The 15349-nt window shown below is 46.0% G+C and overlaps 1 protein-coding gene across 2 annotated transcripts in view; it reads left to right on the top strand.

The window, feature by feature from the left end:
- The window catches only part of ZDHHC7 (zinc finger DHHC-type containing 7), a 141081-nt gene that overhangs the window by 82834 nt on the left and 42898 nt on the right, over positions 1–15349 (top strand). For both annotated transcript variants that reach the window (XM_030204538.1, XM_030204539.1), the window contains exons 3-4: positions 2158–2480; positions 12333–12457. In XM_030204538.1, the coding sequence (XP_030060398.1) occupies positions 2175–2480; positions 12333–12457 (431 nt within the window). In that variant the 5' untranslated portion in view covers positions 2158–2174. The remainder of the gene's footprint in view (positions 1–2157; positions 2481–12332; positions 12458–15349) is intronic.

Below are 15349 nucleotides of genomic sequence, written 5' to 3'. Positions count from 1 at the left end.
GGAGCTTTCACCTGAGGCATTTGTGTTATTATTTATTTATTTTATTTTATTTTATTTTATTGCATTTGTATCCCACATTTTCCCACCTATTTGCGGGCTCAGTGTGGCTTACAATACATTGCAAATAATGGAAATGCAATTTGTTACAATTCAGTTATGGATTACATTGTGAGAAGTTAAGCGAGACAAAGTCGAGGTGTCGTTAGGGAATAGGACAAGGAAAAGAACAATGGAAAGAGACAACGGGAAATTGGTAGGGTGATAGAACCTTAGCAAAAGAGCATTCGGTATAACATTTTCTGTGAGTGAAGGTTTAAGTGTGATGAGATTACGGGGGATGAGAGTTCAGAAAAGAATGTATTGGTGTATTTCTGGAATAGTGAGTGTGGATTTCATGTGTATTGCTCCTTACAGTAAATTTTATCGAAGAGATGAGTCTTCAGTAGTTTGCGGAAGTTGGTTAGTTCGTGGATTGTTTTCAAGTTGCGTGGTAGTATATTCCAGAATTGCGTGCTTAAGTAAGAAAAGGTTGATGCGTGCAGCGCCTTGTATTTTATGCCTTTGCAATTAGGGAAGTGGAGGTTAAGAAAAGTTCGAGATGTGTGACATCACCAGAAGTGTCTTCTCTCTCTGTTTTATACTGGTAGATTTCATTCTTAGTCTTCCTCTGACTGCAGCAGAATTTCAGAGTACCACATTTTGTGTAATTAGGCCTTTAACACACTAGAACTGTTCGGTAATATAATCGTGGGAATTGAGTTTGGCATTTTAGGGGTGGTTATATTTAAGTTAACACCTTTCCTTAAAGGTTTATTATTTCCTACGGCATTTATTTCTTGCTAGCTAAGAATATTTCTCCTTAGAGGCTCGTTTTACAGAGCCTTATGGCTAGTCCTTTGTTTTACCCAAATTACCGATTAAGTAACATTATACTGTTGAAGAAGCTATATCATTGAAAATGCGCTGTTAGATGTTTTTAGGAAGTATTTGAAAGGTATTAATCCGCAAACGAACCTTTTCCAGAGATGGGAAGGTGGTAGAACGAGAGGGCATGAAATGAGATTGAAGGGGGGCAGCCTCAGGAAAGATGTCAGGAAGTATTTTTTCACGGAGAGGGTGGTGGATGCTTGGAATGCCCTCCCGCGGGAGGTGGTGGAGATGAAAACGGTAACGGAATTCAAACATGCGTGGGATGTGCATAAAGGAATCCTGTGCAGAAGGAAGGGATCCTCAGGAGCTTAGCCTAGAATGGGTGGCAGAGCTGGTGGTTGGGAGGCGGGGCTAGTGCTGGGCAGACTTATACGGTCTGTGCCGGGGCTGGTGGTTGGGAGGCGGGACTAGTGCTGGGCAGACTTATACGGTCTGTGCCGGGGCTGGTGGTTGGGCGGCGGGGATAGTGCTGGGCAGACTTATACGGTCTGTGCCAGAGCTGGTGGTTGGGAGGCGGGACTGGTAGTTGGGAGGCGGGGATAGTGCTGGGCAGACTTATACGGTCTGTGCCGGGGCTGGTGGTTGGGTGGCGGGGATAGTGCTGGGCAGACTTATAGGGTCTGTGCCAGAGCTGGTGGTTGGGAGGCAAGGGTTGGTGATTGGGAGGCGGGGATAGGGCTGGCCAGACTTATACGGTCTGTGCCGGGGCTGGTGGTTGGGCGGCGGGGCTAGTGCTGGGCAGACTTATACGATCTGTGCACTGAAGAGGACAGTACAAATAAAAAAAGTAGTACATATGAATTTATCTTCTTGGGCAGACTGGATGGACCGTGCAGGTCTTTTTCTGCCGTCATCTACTATGTTACTATTTTGCCTGGGTACTTAAATCTCCCAGTGTAAACTGGTTTAGGCTTGGTACTCTGTACTCTTGTGAATTATCTTACATAGCCATATGCACACTGACAGCATCGGTAAATAATTAATGTTGCTGGTACCCTTGGGATTTACCAGGATGTTTTCACACTCAGTGACTGAGAAAGATGGAAACAGGGAGGAGGAATATTTACACTTAAATTGATAGGTGTTTACAGACTCTTAGAGCAGCAACCACAGCATAATAACTCGTTTAAAAGTCTCAGGTTTTTGATTTCTTATGCTGGTAACAAATAAACTTAACAGCCACTTTGTGTTTGGTTCATATCTTCTGTCTTTCTCTGATCTGTTTAGGGCACGTCCAAGAAACCATGCAGTCACTAGGACACCGGTTCCGTGACATCGAGCATCACCCCCTGCTCTCTGAAAATGATAACTACGATTCCTCTCCAGTGGAGACAGAGATGGCGGACAGGGTTTGGTTCATCCGAGATGGCTGCGGCATGGTCTGCGCAGTTATCACTTGGCTTCTGGTCTTCTACGCAGACTTCGTTGTGCTGTTTGTCATGCTGCTGCCCTCCAGAGACTTCTGGTACTCGGTGATTAACGGAGCTCTCTTTAACTGCTTTGCAGTCCTTGCTCTGGCATCTCATCTGAGGATTATGCTTACTGATCCGGTAAGTTGGCTATTGTTTGCCTGATTTGTTTTTCTCTGTTGAAAGAGATCTAGAGCGAATATGGGGTTCACGTTTTTCTCTTGAGGACAAGCGGAACTGCATATTACCACGACTGGGTGATAACCGTCCGCCAGAGCCCTGGCATAGATGCTGCCCGGCATTCTACATCTTCTAAAAGTCTTTGGCAGTGTCAACCATGTACGAGTGGATGCCTTTCCACTTGCCTTAGTTGCGCAGGATCAAGCAGTTGTATTTTTTTCCGTGGAGCTGAGAGGTTGTGTTTCTTTTTTTTGTTGTTGTTGTTGTTTATTTATAATTTTGAAAATGTATTATGTCAACATTTGTTACAGCAATACTGAGATAACATTCAAAGAAGAAAACTAAATAAACAGTCAAGAAACTACATTTAACTCTTCCTTAGACCCCTAAAGGGAGGGAGTAAACTTGAATTTACAAGGAGAACACAAGAAAAAGAATTATTAAAGAAAAGGCCCTATACTGAATAATCCGCAGCCGTTTATAAACGTCATGCATTGTGATGATCAAATCCTACTGGAAATCTGCTTAGTATCTAGGAAGGTACGCAAGTGTTGAAGGTCAAACAATACATATTTAACTCCTAAATAGCGTATAATACATTTACATGGATATGCTAATAATCTAATAAAGAATGACACTCCTAAAGAGTGTGTTTCACTCTCAAAGCCAGAAACAGTTTTCTCTTTTCCTGTGTACTTTTAGCAACATCAGGATACAACCACACCTTCTGACCACAAAATAAACTTTGTGAATTCCGAAAAAAAACCAGTCTCAAAGACAAGCATACACTGGGAATAACCAGCACACAGAGACAGAAAAGAGCACCCACAGGTGCACGGAAGCAAGGTAATCAAGGAAAGCAGCTAAGCTAGGGAGACAAACAAGCATACGATGGGAAAAAACCAGCACACAGAAAAGCTACAAGCACAGAGAAGAGTAAGCAAAGCACGGTGTGCTACTAGCATGAACAGAGAGAGGGAAACAGGCTTCAGCTGACTGGAATCAAAGGCTAAAGCAAAGGCTGTAGGGAGAGGTAAGGTTTAAATAGATCTGGCTTCTGACGTCTGCTGCTTCAGAGTAGACGTCAGCTCAATCCCTGACAGGCCAATCAGAAGCGAGTCCCAGTCATTCCCCTGCCTGTCTAGCAGAATCATAACACCCACACACAGTCCTACCAGCTGCACATCATTCTCCACTTGAAGAACTTGGTATGCAGTGTGATGGAGTTTGCCAACACTCTGCCTTCAGAGCAGGCTGCTGAGGTCCTTCTGGCCTGGAGTAGCCACTGGTTCTTCCCAATTCTGGGTTCCCCAATGCTGTTTTTTTGGCTTAGGGCCTACTGCCAAGACCAAAAAAAGTGAGATTACAGCAAATCATCAGAATCTTAATTGATGCGAAAAGAAATTCACTGCTTATATTATTATTATTAGCATTTGTATAGCGCTATCAGACGCACGCAGCTTATAGAGGTCTTTTACTAAGTCGCAGTAGTGTTAAGTACATAAGTATTGCCATTCTGAGAAAGGCCAAAGGTCCATCAAGCCCAGCATCCTGTTTCCAACAGTGGCCAATCCAGATCACAAATACCTGGCAAGATCCCCAAAAAGTACAAAACATTTTATACTGCTTATCCCAGAAATAGTGGATTTTCCCCAAGTCCATTTAATAACGGTCTATGGACTTTTCCTTTAGGAAGCCGTCCAAACCTTTTTAAAACTCCGCTAAGCTAACCGCCTTTACCACATTTTCTGGCAACAAATTCCAGAGTTTAATTACAGGTTGAGTGAAGAAAATTTTCTCTGATTCGTTTTAAATTTACTACATTGTAGCTTCATCGCATGCCCCATAGTCCTAGTATTTTTGGACAGCGTGAACAGATGCTTCACATCTACCCGTTCAACTCCACTCATTATTTTATAGACCTCTATCATATCTCCCCCTCACCCGCCTTTTCTCCAAGCTGAAGAGCCCTAGCTGCTTTAGCCTTTTTAGCTCTCTGTAGAAATCAGCTGGTGGTAAATGCCGAGTCACCCATAGTAATATGATGGGCGTCTCGGTGTTTACCACCAGTTGATTTCTACCAAGAAAACCACATTGCGGTGGAGGGGGGGAGGATGGTCTTGAAAGATGTGCAGGACAGGAAACTGGAGGCTTCTTTGACGCTGTCATTCAGGTCTTGGCCCTTTCTCTCCAGGCGCCAGTCTACAATTCGTACTCTGCATGGGCATGCCTTTGCTGGGTTCAGCAAGCAGGGGAAGCGTCCTCGGAGGTTGAGGAACAGCCATCTGCGGTTTTCCCTTTGATGCAATCCAGATTGGCTTATTTGGCGGATTCGCTTTATCACCTCGTGTGCTCTTCCGCCAAGCAGATGGCGCGACTGTCACAGCCAGGCGGCTGTTATGGCCCCATTATAGGGCAGCGTATCACGAAGCTTCCCTTTCAGGGAAAACGCTGTTCGGTAAAGACCTCGAGGTGAAGAACATAGAAATATGACGACAGATAGTTGACCAGGAAGTACTCCCCGGGACGTGGGTCTTCCTCTTCATCCTTTCAGTGGTCTAAATTTCAGGCCCGGGCACCCTTTTGAGAAATGCCTTGATCTTCAAGCATGTGACTCTTCTTTTCAACCACTTCTCCCTTTCTGTTGTGTGCTTAGGTAGAGAGGCAGAAGGTAGCAAAATAAAATCAGAAAGAGGGGGACCATGGTGTTCTCCAGGGGCTGCCATTGGCCCTCAGGTCTTGCATTGAAAACATTGATATCTCTATATATAAAACGCACCTTGTGATAAGTATGAGGCTGTCCTATCCGGGGTAGGCCACTAGAGGGCGCTAGGAGAATAGGTGGATGTCGCTAGAACCGGGGAGAGCCTAGCGACCTCCATCTATTCTCATAGCGCCCTCTAGTGGCCTACCTCGGATAGGACAGCCTCATACTTATCACAACCTCCATCGTTCTAATGAAGCCTCAGCCGGAAACTTGAGGTGGCATAGATATCCGGTTTGCCCATGAGTGTCTGCCCCGCCCTCGCATCACAACGTGATGACATCGAGGGCGGAGCACTGACACTCGAAGGGCGAAACGGACAAGGCACAGGCGCGGAGGTGGAGCAGCCAAAAACAAAACCAGCGTCCCGAAACCCCCCCCCCCAAAAAAAAATAAACGGTATCAACGTTTCGCGGACAAAGCCAGCCACAACGTGCGAGGTAAGGAGGGAGGCAGCAGCCTCTCGAGTGCCGAAACACACAAGGCACAGGCGCGGAGGTGAACCAACAAACATAAACAGAGCGTCCCGACACAAAAAACTGTTGCGAAATAAATAACACACAGGGTAACAGCGATTCACGGAGCGAACCTGGAACAACATGCGAGGGAGGGAGGGAGGCAGGCAGGCAGACAGCCTGAACGTCGGAGAGTGGGAGGGAGGGAGACAGGTAGCCAGCAAGCCAGCCAGCCAGCCTGAACGACGGTGGGACGGGAGCCTGCCTGACCATGGCAGTGGGAGGGAGGGACGGTGGGAATGAACCTGAACGTGCGTGGCAGGGAGGAAGGAAGGAAGGAAGGGGGGGCACGACCATGACAGCTGGAGGTAGGGGAGCCAGCCACCCTGAAGCTGGGAAGGGGGGACACACTCTCAGTCTTTCTCACATACACACTCATTGTCAGACACACAGTCTCACACACACACACTCGCACATTTACTATGTCTCTCGCTCTCTCATACAGTCACTCTCTCAAACATACACACTCAGAGGCACACCTTGCTAGCGCCCGTTTCATTTGTGTCAGAAACGGGCCTTTTTTTACTAGTAGAAGATAAGATCAAAGAGAAATAAGATGTGAATAGTGAGATTACTGCAAGGCTTTGATGATAGTGTGGCATAGAAAATTGGTTAAAACTGGGATTCCTTTTACCATGGAAGGTGCCCACGGTTCTCCTGCTATCTGCTATGGTCTGCATCCAGACCTCTAATTGCTAACAGAAACGGGTTAAGACATGGGGGGGTGGGGGTGGGGGGAGTGGTATCTCACAACACCAGAACAAGTCATCAAAATGGTTAGGAATAAGTCGGGGCTTGTGAATCTTAGAGGCAGCAGAGAATTTCCTGCATTACTGTGTGAAATGTAGTGTGGAACAGGGATACGCTCCAGCTGATTTTATCTACATTTTTATAGCGCGAGCATGGCTGAAATTCCTTTTATGTCCTGCGGTGTTTTCTGTAACTGTTTTCAACAAAGCATATCGATGCCTCTGCAGTTTAAACTGGTTATTTATTTATCTGATTTGATACACCGTCCTTCATACCATGAGAATTTTTATTCCATTCTTGAAGGGGATAGACCTCAAAATCTTTGGAAGCAGATGGAGAGGCCAGAAGGGGGTTATCAGTGGTCAGTAGTTCGATACAGAAAGGGCAAAGTCACTCAATCCTGTAAATGGTAAAGTTGTTAATGTAAAATGGCTGAATGATAAGATTTAAAAAAAACAAACAAACATCCTATATAATAAAAAGCACCTCCAACATTCTGAAGCTGACTCCGTGGCACTGTGGCAGTGTAGGGTTCGTAAGTCTGTAGTTCAGCGTTTCATTGGCTCTCACTGTCCCCGCCCTCACGTCGAGGAAACAGAATGCTGCATAGTTGCCAAGCAAACAAACGCGACATCACAGGAACGAAGAACCAATCAGACAGAACGGAACTTGGAGGAGGGAAGTGGAGTGGATTGAATCTCTAACAAACAATCATATACAGGGAGGTACCAACATCAGTGGAGGCAAGTGCACAGAACGGAAGGGAAGACAAACAGTTAATCACTTTGTCACTCACACACATCACACACACAGACATCACATACACATACAAACACACACACACACTCAGTCACTCTGTGTATCTCTCTCTTACACTGTCTGTAAAACACACTGTCACTCTCAGTCTCTCACATGGGCAACTGTATGTTGCATTCTCACGAGTAAGGAGCTCTTCTGATGTGATTGTTAAACTGATTGAAGGGCCTGAACAAGGAAACCTTTTACCATAAACACAGTTTACACAAAAACTATTGTATATAAAGAAATCTTACACGTGTAAACAACAATTATATTCAGAATACAACCGTGGAAACATTAATGGCAGGAACTCATTACATTGCTAGCGCCCGTTTCATTGCGTTAAGAAACGGGCCTTATTTTTACTAGTGTTATAATAAACATTTAGCAGGGAACTGAGATTTCTTGAGAAAGCTGTAGAGTGGATATAGGGTTCCACTCAGATTTTACATAAATCCCTATAGGCCATATTCGTGTATTAAAGAATAGCACACACTTTCGAGAAACTGGCCATGCAACAAAGGGAGGTACGCAATTTATGATGGAGAGGTTAATTTTGGATCCAAAGACACTAATTTCATTGTAAAAGCCACCCTTATTTAATATGGCCTTAAGTGATCTTTAGGAAGTAGTGTGGGAATCTTTATTTAGTTGTGTGGAAAAAATGTAAAATTCTTTAGAGCGAGCATTATTGAGGTGTGAATGTCAGATCCTAAACTCCTGGAGAAATGTTTGGAAAGGGCTAGAGAGTCTTCGTAAGAGGAGGAGGCAGGAAAGAAGGTCCATCCTGCAGCTTTTGATTTGAATCAGTCGGGTCTTGATTTTACTTCCGGAAAAACACTGCTTGCAGGAGTTAGTAGAATACAAACATCCAAACGTTTGCTCGCATTGGATGTGAATTGCTTCTAGTCACGTTGTATTATATGACACAAGTGATGAGAGCCCCCTATATTCTTTCTGTCTTTTAGATTTATTGGGAAATTTGTTCATCACAGCCATCATCCTATATAATAATTCTCACCTCCAACAGGATGTGGCCTGGGACCGTGCCTGCCGGAAGTGGTCTGCTAGGCAGGCACGCACTGACCTCAGTGACAATTTGGCAAAGCAAAACAATCTGAGTGCTGCTGGCCATTAGGACACAGGGTAGATAGGAGAGTTTTAAAAGACTGAAGGAACCAAAAGTGTTCAGGGGGGGGGGGGGGGGGGGGGGGCAAGTTCTGAACGAATGAAAGAAATGAAAATTTACGAGAGGAACACAATCTGAATGCCCGGCATTTGTACACAGGGTAGATAGGACACTTTTTTTAAAAAATGAAGGATGTGAAAGTATTACATCTTGGGGGAGGGGTGAGGAGGAAAGCGGTGGGGTATCCGGATACTGGGCGTTAGGGCCATGGGGGTACATAGACTTTTGAAAGCCTTAAGGAACCCAAAGTGTGGGAAGGAGGAGGAAAAGGAGGGGAGGGAACGGGGTGAGGGGCATTAGGAACAGGGGAGGGGGCCCTGTCACACACTCTCATTCTCACACACACACTGTCACACAGACAGTCTCACTCTGTGTCACACCCGCACATTCACTCTGGCTCTCTCTCTCAAACATACACACTCCCAGGAAAACCTTGCTAGCGCCCGTTTCATTCGTTCCAGAAACGGGCCTTTTTTACTAGTTAATAATAAGCCAAGCAAGCTTCCTCTTTTTTTTTTTGAGTACCACATTGCAGAACGTGGAATGCTGTGTCAGGGCTGTATACTACAATAATTTGAATTTATTTCATTCAAACATCACTGCAAAACATACCTTATAATTTAGTGCCTATATTTGTGCGTGGGTGTGTTTATGTGTATACAGACCCATGTATGTATATATAGATACAAAATACAAGACAGGAGAAATCATCTATGACGACAAAACAAGAAGTAAAAAGTAGAGGCTGACCAAAGACGGATCACCACTGGAGTTCTGAATCCAACAGTCTTTATTGTTGTTCTTAAAAGAAGGACCCGACACAGGCCGTGTTTCGACGTACGCAAGCGTTTACATCAGGGGTCGTACAATAAACTCTAGATCGAAGCGCAGGACAGCAGCCCTGCTGGTGTCTAAAGCAGTAGACCTTACCCAGATACTGTAGTCGCTGCAAGAAGCTTGTCTGTTTGCTTCGACTACATAAGTATCAGACATCAGCAGGGCTGCTGTCTTGCACTTTGATCTAGAGTTTATTGTATGACCCCTGATGTAGACGCATGCGTCAACACGGCCCGTGTCGGGTCCTTCTTTTAAGTATAACATTAAAGACTGTTGGATTCAGATCTCCAGTGGTGATCCGTCTTTGGTCAGCCTCTACTTTTGCCTTCTTGTATATATAGATACACATATGAAGCTTTATTTTACATAAATCGTAGAGGTTGGAATTGAGGTGTCTAGGTCCATACATGCTGAGTTCTGGTTTGTTTAGAAAATGATCTAGCAGGATAGAGGTGGAGTGGAGGAGTGGCCTGATGGTTAGTGCAGTGGGTTGTGGACCTGGGGAACGGGGTTCGATTCTCGCTGCTGCTTGACAGTCACCGGTGTGTTGAGATCCTGGGTAACCAGGTTCAATTCCCTCTCCAACTCTGTGTGACCCTGGGCAAGTCACTTAGCCCTCCATTGCCCCAGGTGCAATATATAACTTAGATTGTGAGCCCATTAGGGATATTGCAAAGTACTTGTAATAGAAATTGTAAACCTCAGGGATCACTTGTGGTATATCAAGTGCTGAAAATAAATAAATACAAATTAAATAAAATACATTCAGGAGTGCAGCAGGAGCGACCATTAAAAAAAAAAAAATACACATACCCAAAATAAATGCACAGTGTGCACTGCCAGCTTCCACGTGGAGCTGTGGCACTTATACGGTGATTTCATAGCTCCCTCATGTATTGTTGCACCTTTTCAAACCTATACGGTAAGCGCCGCCAATTAAGTAGTGAGGCCGCAATTATAATGTGGTTTCATTTTGGAGAAGGACAAACACTACATGGGATGAAGGAGAATGATTCCCTTAATCCCGCATGTAAAGCCGTGGCTGAAATAAGCACTTTAGAAAGTTGCACGTGCTGTTGAATGTTTAGAAAAGCTGATGTGGAAATTTATCCCCTTGGTGAAATGGGGAATACGTGTCGATTTTAGTCCCACCCAGACTCTGCCCATAGCATGACCTCTTGACATTTCTAGCTAGTGTGGATTTCCACATGTAAATAGCGGCTTTCTGAAATCGGTTTTTACACGAGTATGCAATAATACATGTCAATGCTACTACTACTATTTAGCATTTCTATAGCGCTACAAGGCGTACGCAGCTCTGCACAAACATAGAAGAAAGACAGTCCCTGCTCAAAGAGCTTACAATCTAATAGACAAAAATTAGCAAATCAAATCAATTAATGTGTACAAGAAGGAGGAGAGGAGGGTAGGTGGAGGCGAGTGGTTACGAGTCAAAAGCAATGTTAAAGAGGTGGGCTTTCAGTCTAGATTTAAAGGTGGCCAAGGATGGGGCAAGACGTAGGGGCTCAGGAAGTTTATTCCAGGCGTAGGGTGCAGCGAGACAGAAGGCGCGAAGTCTGGAGTTGGCAGTAGTGGAGAAGGGAACAGATAAGAAGGATTTATCCATGGAGCGGAGTGCACGGGAAGGGGTGTAGGGAAGGACGAGTGTGGAGAGATACTGGGGAGCAGCAGAGTGAGTACATTTATAGGTTAGTAGAAGAAGTTTGAACAGGATGCGAAAACGGATAGGGAGCCAGTGAAGCGACTTGAGGAGAGGGGTAGTATGAGTAAAGCGACCCTGGCGGAAGACGAGACGGGCAACAGAGTTTTGAACCGATTGGAGAGGGGAGAGGTGACTAAGTGGGAGGCCAGCAAGAAGCAGATTGCAGTAGTCTAAACGAGAGGTGACAAGGGTGTGGATGAGGGTTTTGGTAGAGTGCTCGGAAAGAAAGGGGTGGATTTTACAGATGTTGTAAAGAAAGAAACGACAGGTCTTGGCGATCTGCTGGATATGAGCAGAGAAGGAGAGAGAAGAGTCAAAGATGACCCCAAGGTTTCGAGCTGAGGAGACAGGGAGAATGAGAGAGCCATCAACAGAAATAGAAAATGGGGGGAGTAGGGAGGTGGATTTGGGGGGGAAAATGAGAAGCTCAGTTTTGGTCATGTTTAATTTCAGGTGGCATTGAGACATCCAGACAGCAATGTCAGACAAGCACGCTGAAACTTTGGTTTGGATGCAAGGTGAGATATCAGGGGTAGAAAGGTAGATTTGGGAGTCATCAGCATAGAGATGGGGCAAGACGTAGGGGCTCAGGAAGTTTATTCCAGGCGTAGGGTGCAGCGAGACAGAAGGAGCGAAGTCTGGAGTTGGCAGTAGTGGAGAAGGGAACAGATAAGAAGGATTTATCCATGGAGCGGAGTGCACGGGAAGGGGTGTAGGGAAGGACGAGTGTGGAGAGATACTGGGGAGCAGCAGAGTGAGTACATTTATAGGTTAGTGCCAGTATTAGCACATGGAAATCGTGAATAGGGCTTTTAAATTAATCCCCATGTTGTATATATATATTTTCCTGGTGCTCGGACTTTTTGAATCTTCCAAGAATAGGAAGAATGAGGAATGCACGAGAGAAAAACGGTGTGGTACGAAGACAGTCATTATGGTTTAATGCTTTCACCTATACTGCACACCAGCCACCTAAAGTGACAGCACCCCTGTGGTTCAGTACGTACTGATAGATTATGAATTGGAAATTTCTGGCTGCTGTATTTCTTTATCTCTATCCTAATTGTTTTGTTTATGATGTGAACCACTTCGAATGACTTTATCCCTAAAAGTAGTATACAACCTGATGATGGTGATGATCACATTTAAGTACCCATCGCTCACGTAGAATTGCATCCATCGCAAGATTCTTCTTAGAAGTGAAAAAGGACATCTTTTTTCTTGGGTTTGTTTATAGGGGGCGGTACCGAAAGGAAATGCCACTAAGGAATACATGGAAAGTTTGCAGCTAAAGCCAGGAGAAGTTATCTACAAGTGCCCAAAGTGTTGTAGTATAAAACCAGAGCGTGCACACCATTGCAGGTATGTACTGTCCATTTGTCAGTGGATTCGTAAGCAGGAAATGGCACACCATACTTTGATTATCCCAGGTTGAAACTGCTCTCGTCTTGAAGAATGTCAGTGGCATGTGCTTCCAGTGAAACTTTGATAGCCAGGGACCATGTCTAAACATAGTTTTAAGCACCCTGAATGAAAGATGGAATTGCAGCAGTGTTTTGCTTGTTCCTCTGACCTCCTCGTGGGGATGAGCTGAATGATGTCTCTGTAACCCAGGGGTGTATGTGCGTGGGGCCATGGGGGCCTGGACCCCCATAGATTTGGCCCTGGACCCCCCTGCCGACGACCCTCTCCACCCCCCTCCCGCCGCCAACCCGCCGTCGCCTATCTTTGCTGGCGGGGAACCCCAACCCCCGCCAGCCGAGGTCCTCTCTTCCGTTGCAGCAAAGCTTCCTGTTCTGAGTCTGACGTCCTGCAACTCAGAATTTGAAACTGAAGGAAGCTTTGCTGCAACGGAAGAGAGGACCTCGGCTGGCGGGGGTTGGGGTCCCCCGCCAGCAAACGTAGGCGGGGAGAGTTGGCGGCGGGAGGGGGGTGGAGAGGGTCGTCGCGGGGGGGGGGGGGGGGTCGGTGGCACTGGGGTGGGGGCTAAAATGTGCCTCCTCACTCTGGCTCTGGCCCCCCCTCCCGCTGAAGTCCAGATACGCCTCTGCTGTAACCTGGAAGCACAATTTGCAGTGCTTCCATGCTTTGTTTGTAATGATTTCAAACAGCCCTAGGGTCTTACCAGTAGTATGCACTGATGTGATACAACAAATCCTTAATCTATTTCTGTGGAAGAATGTAAAATTCTAAAAACATTATGAGTTTTGTCACAGTAACCTTCAGTCTTAATGAGCCGAAGTACAACAGAAAAAAAATATTTTTCAAAGATGTGGGATTTTTGTTTAGGATTTAAGGCATTCTGGAGTTAGCTAGAGGTCTTTGATTTTTGTGATTTCATTTTCTCAATCTATGGATCCAGTCCCAAATTCTTGTAGATGCTAATACAGACAGTAACACAATGGTGCCTGTTGCTGCCAAATTACTGCTAGGTGTTTCTTCTTTCCAGCAAATTCGGTTAGAGGAAACTTGCTCAACTGTTTTATATTGCAGGCGCCAGTTTCTGGAATTCTCTTTCATTTGAATTGTGAAACAGTAAGCGCTGTCTTCAATTTCAAAGGTTTTTTTCTAAAGCGTACCTGTTTACAGAAACTTTTTAATGGATTTACTGGTTACTTTACTTTTCTGAAGATGACTGTGTATGTTAATATGCAGAATGATTGCATCTTTCTGGGACAGAGTATTTTTTTTCTGTGATTAAGTGTAGTTGGGTTAATTTTTTATTCCATAGCCTCCCACAGATCAGTCCAGAGAGTTGTGGTTTATGTCCCTCTGCCAGCAAGTGAAGATAGAGAGAACTTCAGATTGACCGGCCGGCTCCATTCCCATTCCCCGGGTTTAGTAGTAGCCTGGTCTTTGGGGGGGGGGTTGAGGCTCCCTGTGTTTTCTAGGGTACACCCGGTGGTGCCACGTCCATCCCGTTCCTCCCCCCGCCAACCCCTCCAGTCTCCTGAGCTGTTGAGACTTGGATTCTTGCCTTTTGCTTCCTTTCTTGCCTCAAAAAAAATAAATAAATAAAGAGGTAAGCAATAGCTGTTCGGTGCCCAAAAAAATAAAATACAAAATAGAACTAAAGGCAGGCAAAGGAGCGCTGAGTGAAGGCAGTGTGCAATGCGAGTGGTGGGAGGAGGTCTGACTCGACATCCTTTCGGTGGGGGGGTCCAGCTCTCTTCTCTTCCTTTCACATCTCAGGTGGGGTATAAAGTGGTTAATAGCTAAACAGGACCCAGCCCATAACCGCCTGCACCAGGGTTGCCAGGTGAAAAATTTTTTTCTAGCCCAATCCAGCACAAAAACCAGCCCAAAACCCGCCCAAACACAAACCCCGCCCCTGACACCCCCACCCCCGCGTCATCACCCCCGCTCCCGCTGTCACCGGCCCCGCCTCCCCCGTCATCGGCCCCGCCTCCCACGTCATCGGCCCCGCCTCCCCGTCATCGGCCCCGCCTCCCACGTCATCGGCCCCGCCTCCCACGTCATCGGCCCGCCCAAAACGTCACTAACCCCGCCCAAAAAACGTCACTAACCCCGCCCCCCGCGGCCGAAAAAGGCAAAAAGCCGCCCAAAAAACCGCCCAGAAACCCAAAAAGCCGCCCAAAAAACCGCAACCCGCCGCGGGCAAAAATTTCCCGCGGCGGGTCGCGGAAAACCGCCCAATTGGCCGGTAAAACCGCCCACCTGGCAACACTGGCCTGCACCTGTAGCTATCCCAGGGCTCTCCCCGGTCCTAGCGACCTCCACCTATTCTCCTAGCGCCCTCTAGTGGCCTACCCCGGACATCCTGGACATTTTTAGGGGAACAGCGCCATCTAGTGGCCTGCCCCGGCTAGGACAGCCTCTTATTTATCACAATACACAGATTATGCACACACATTTACTACTTGTAGAGCTGGTATAAATTTGTACAAGTGGATTTTTGTGCCAAGGGACTGGTTTTGAGTGCCGATTCTATAAAGACACATATAGACACCTATATTATTTTTATAAAATAGGCTTCAAATAGACACTTTCAACATTCCACATAGGTGTCCTTTCATAAAATCAAGCCCACAGGCAGAGAGAGTGAGGGAAAAAATCCTGCCCCCCCCCCCCCCCCCCCCCCCCCCCCCGATATTCAAAACCATCTGTCCCCTGCTGAATATCGCCGGATAGTGGCTAGGAGATAACCAGCTATCTCGAATATTCAGTAAATAGCCGGCTATTATAAGCGGCCACATGGGGCCGCTTAAATAGCTGGAATATCTTTGATCGGTT

The sequence above is a fragment of the Microcaecilia unicolor genome, chromosome 5, assembly GCF_901765095.1.
Source record: "Microcaecilia unicolor chromosome 5, aMicUni1.1, whole genome shotgun sequence".
Taxonomy (NCBI): Eukaryota; Metazoa; Chordata; class Amphibia; order Gymnophiona; family Siphonopidae; genus Microcaecilia; species Microcaecilia unicolor.
This window is presented reverse-complemented; position numbering and strand designations above follow the sequence as displayed.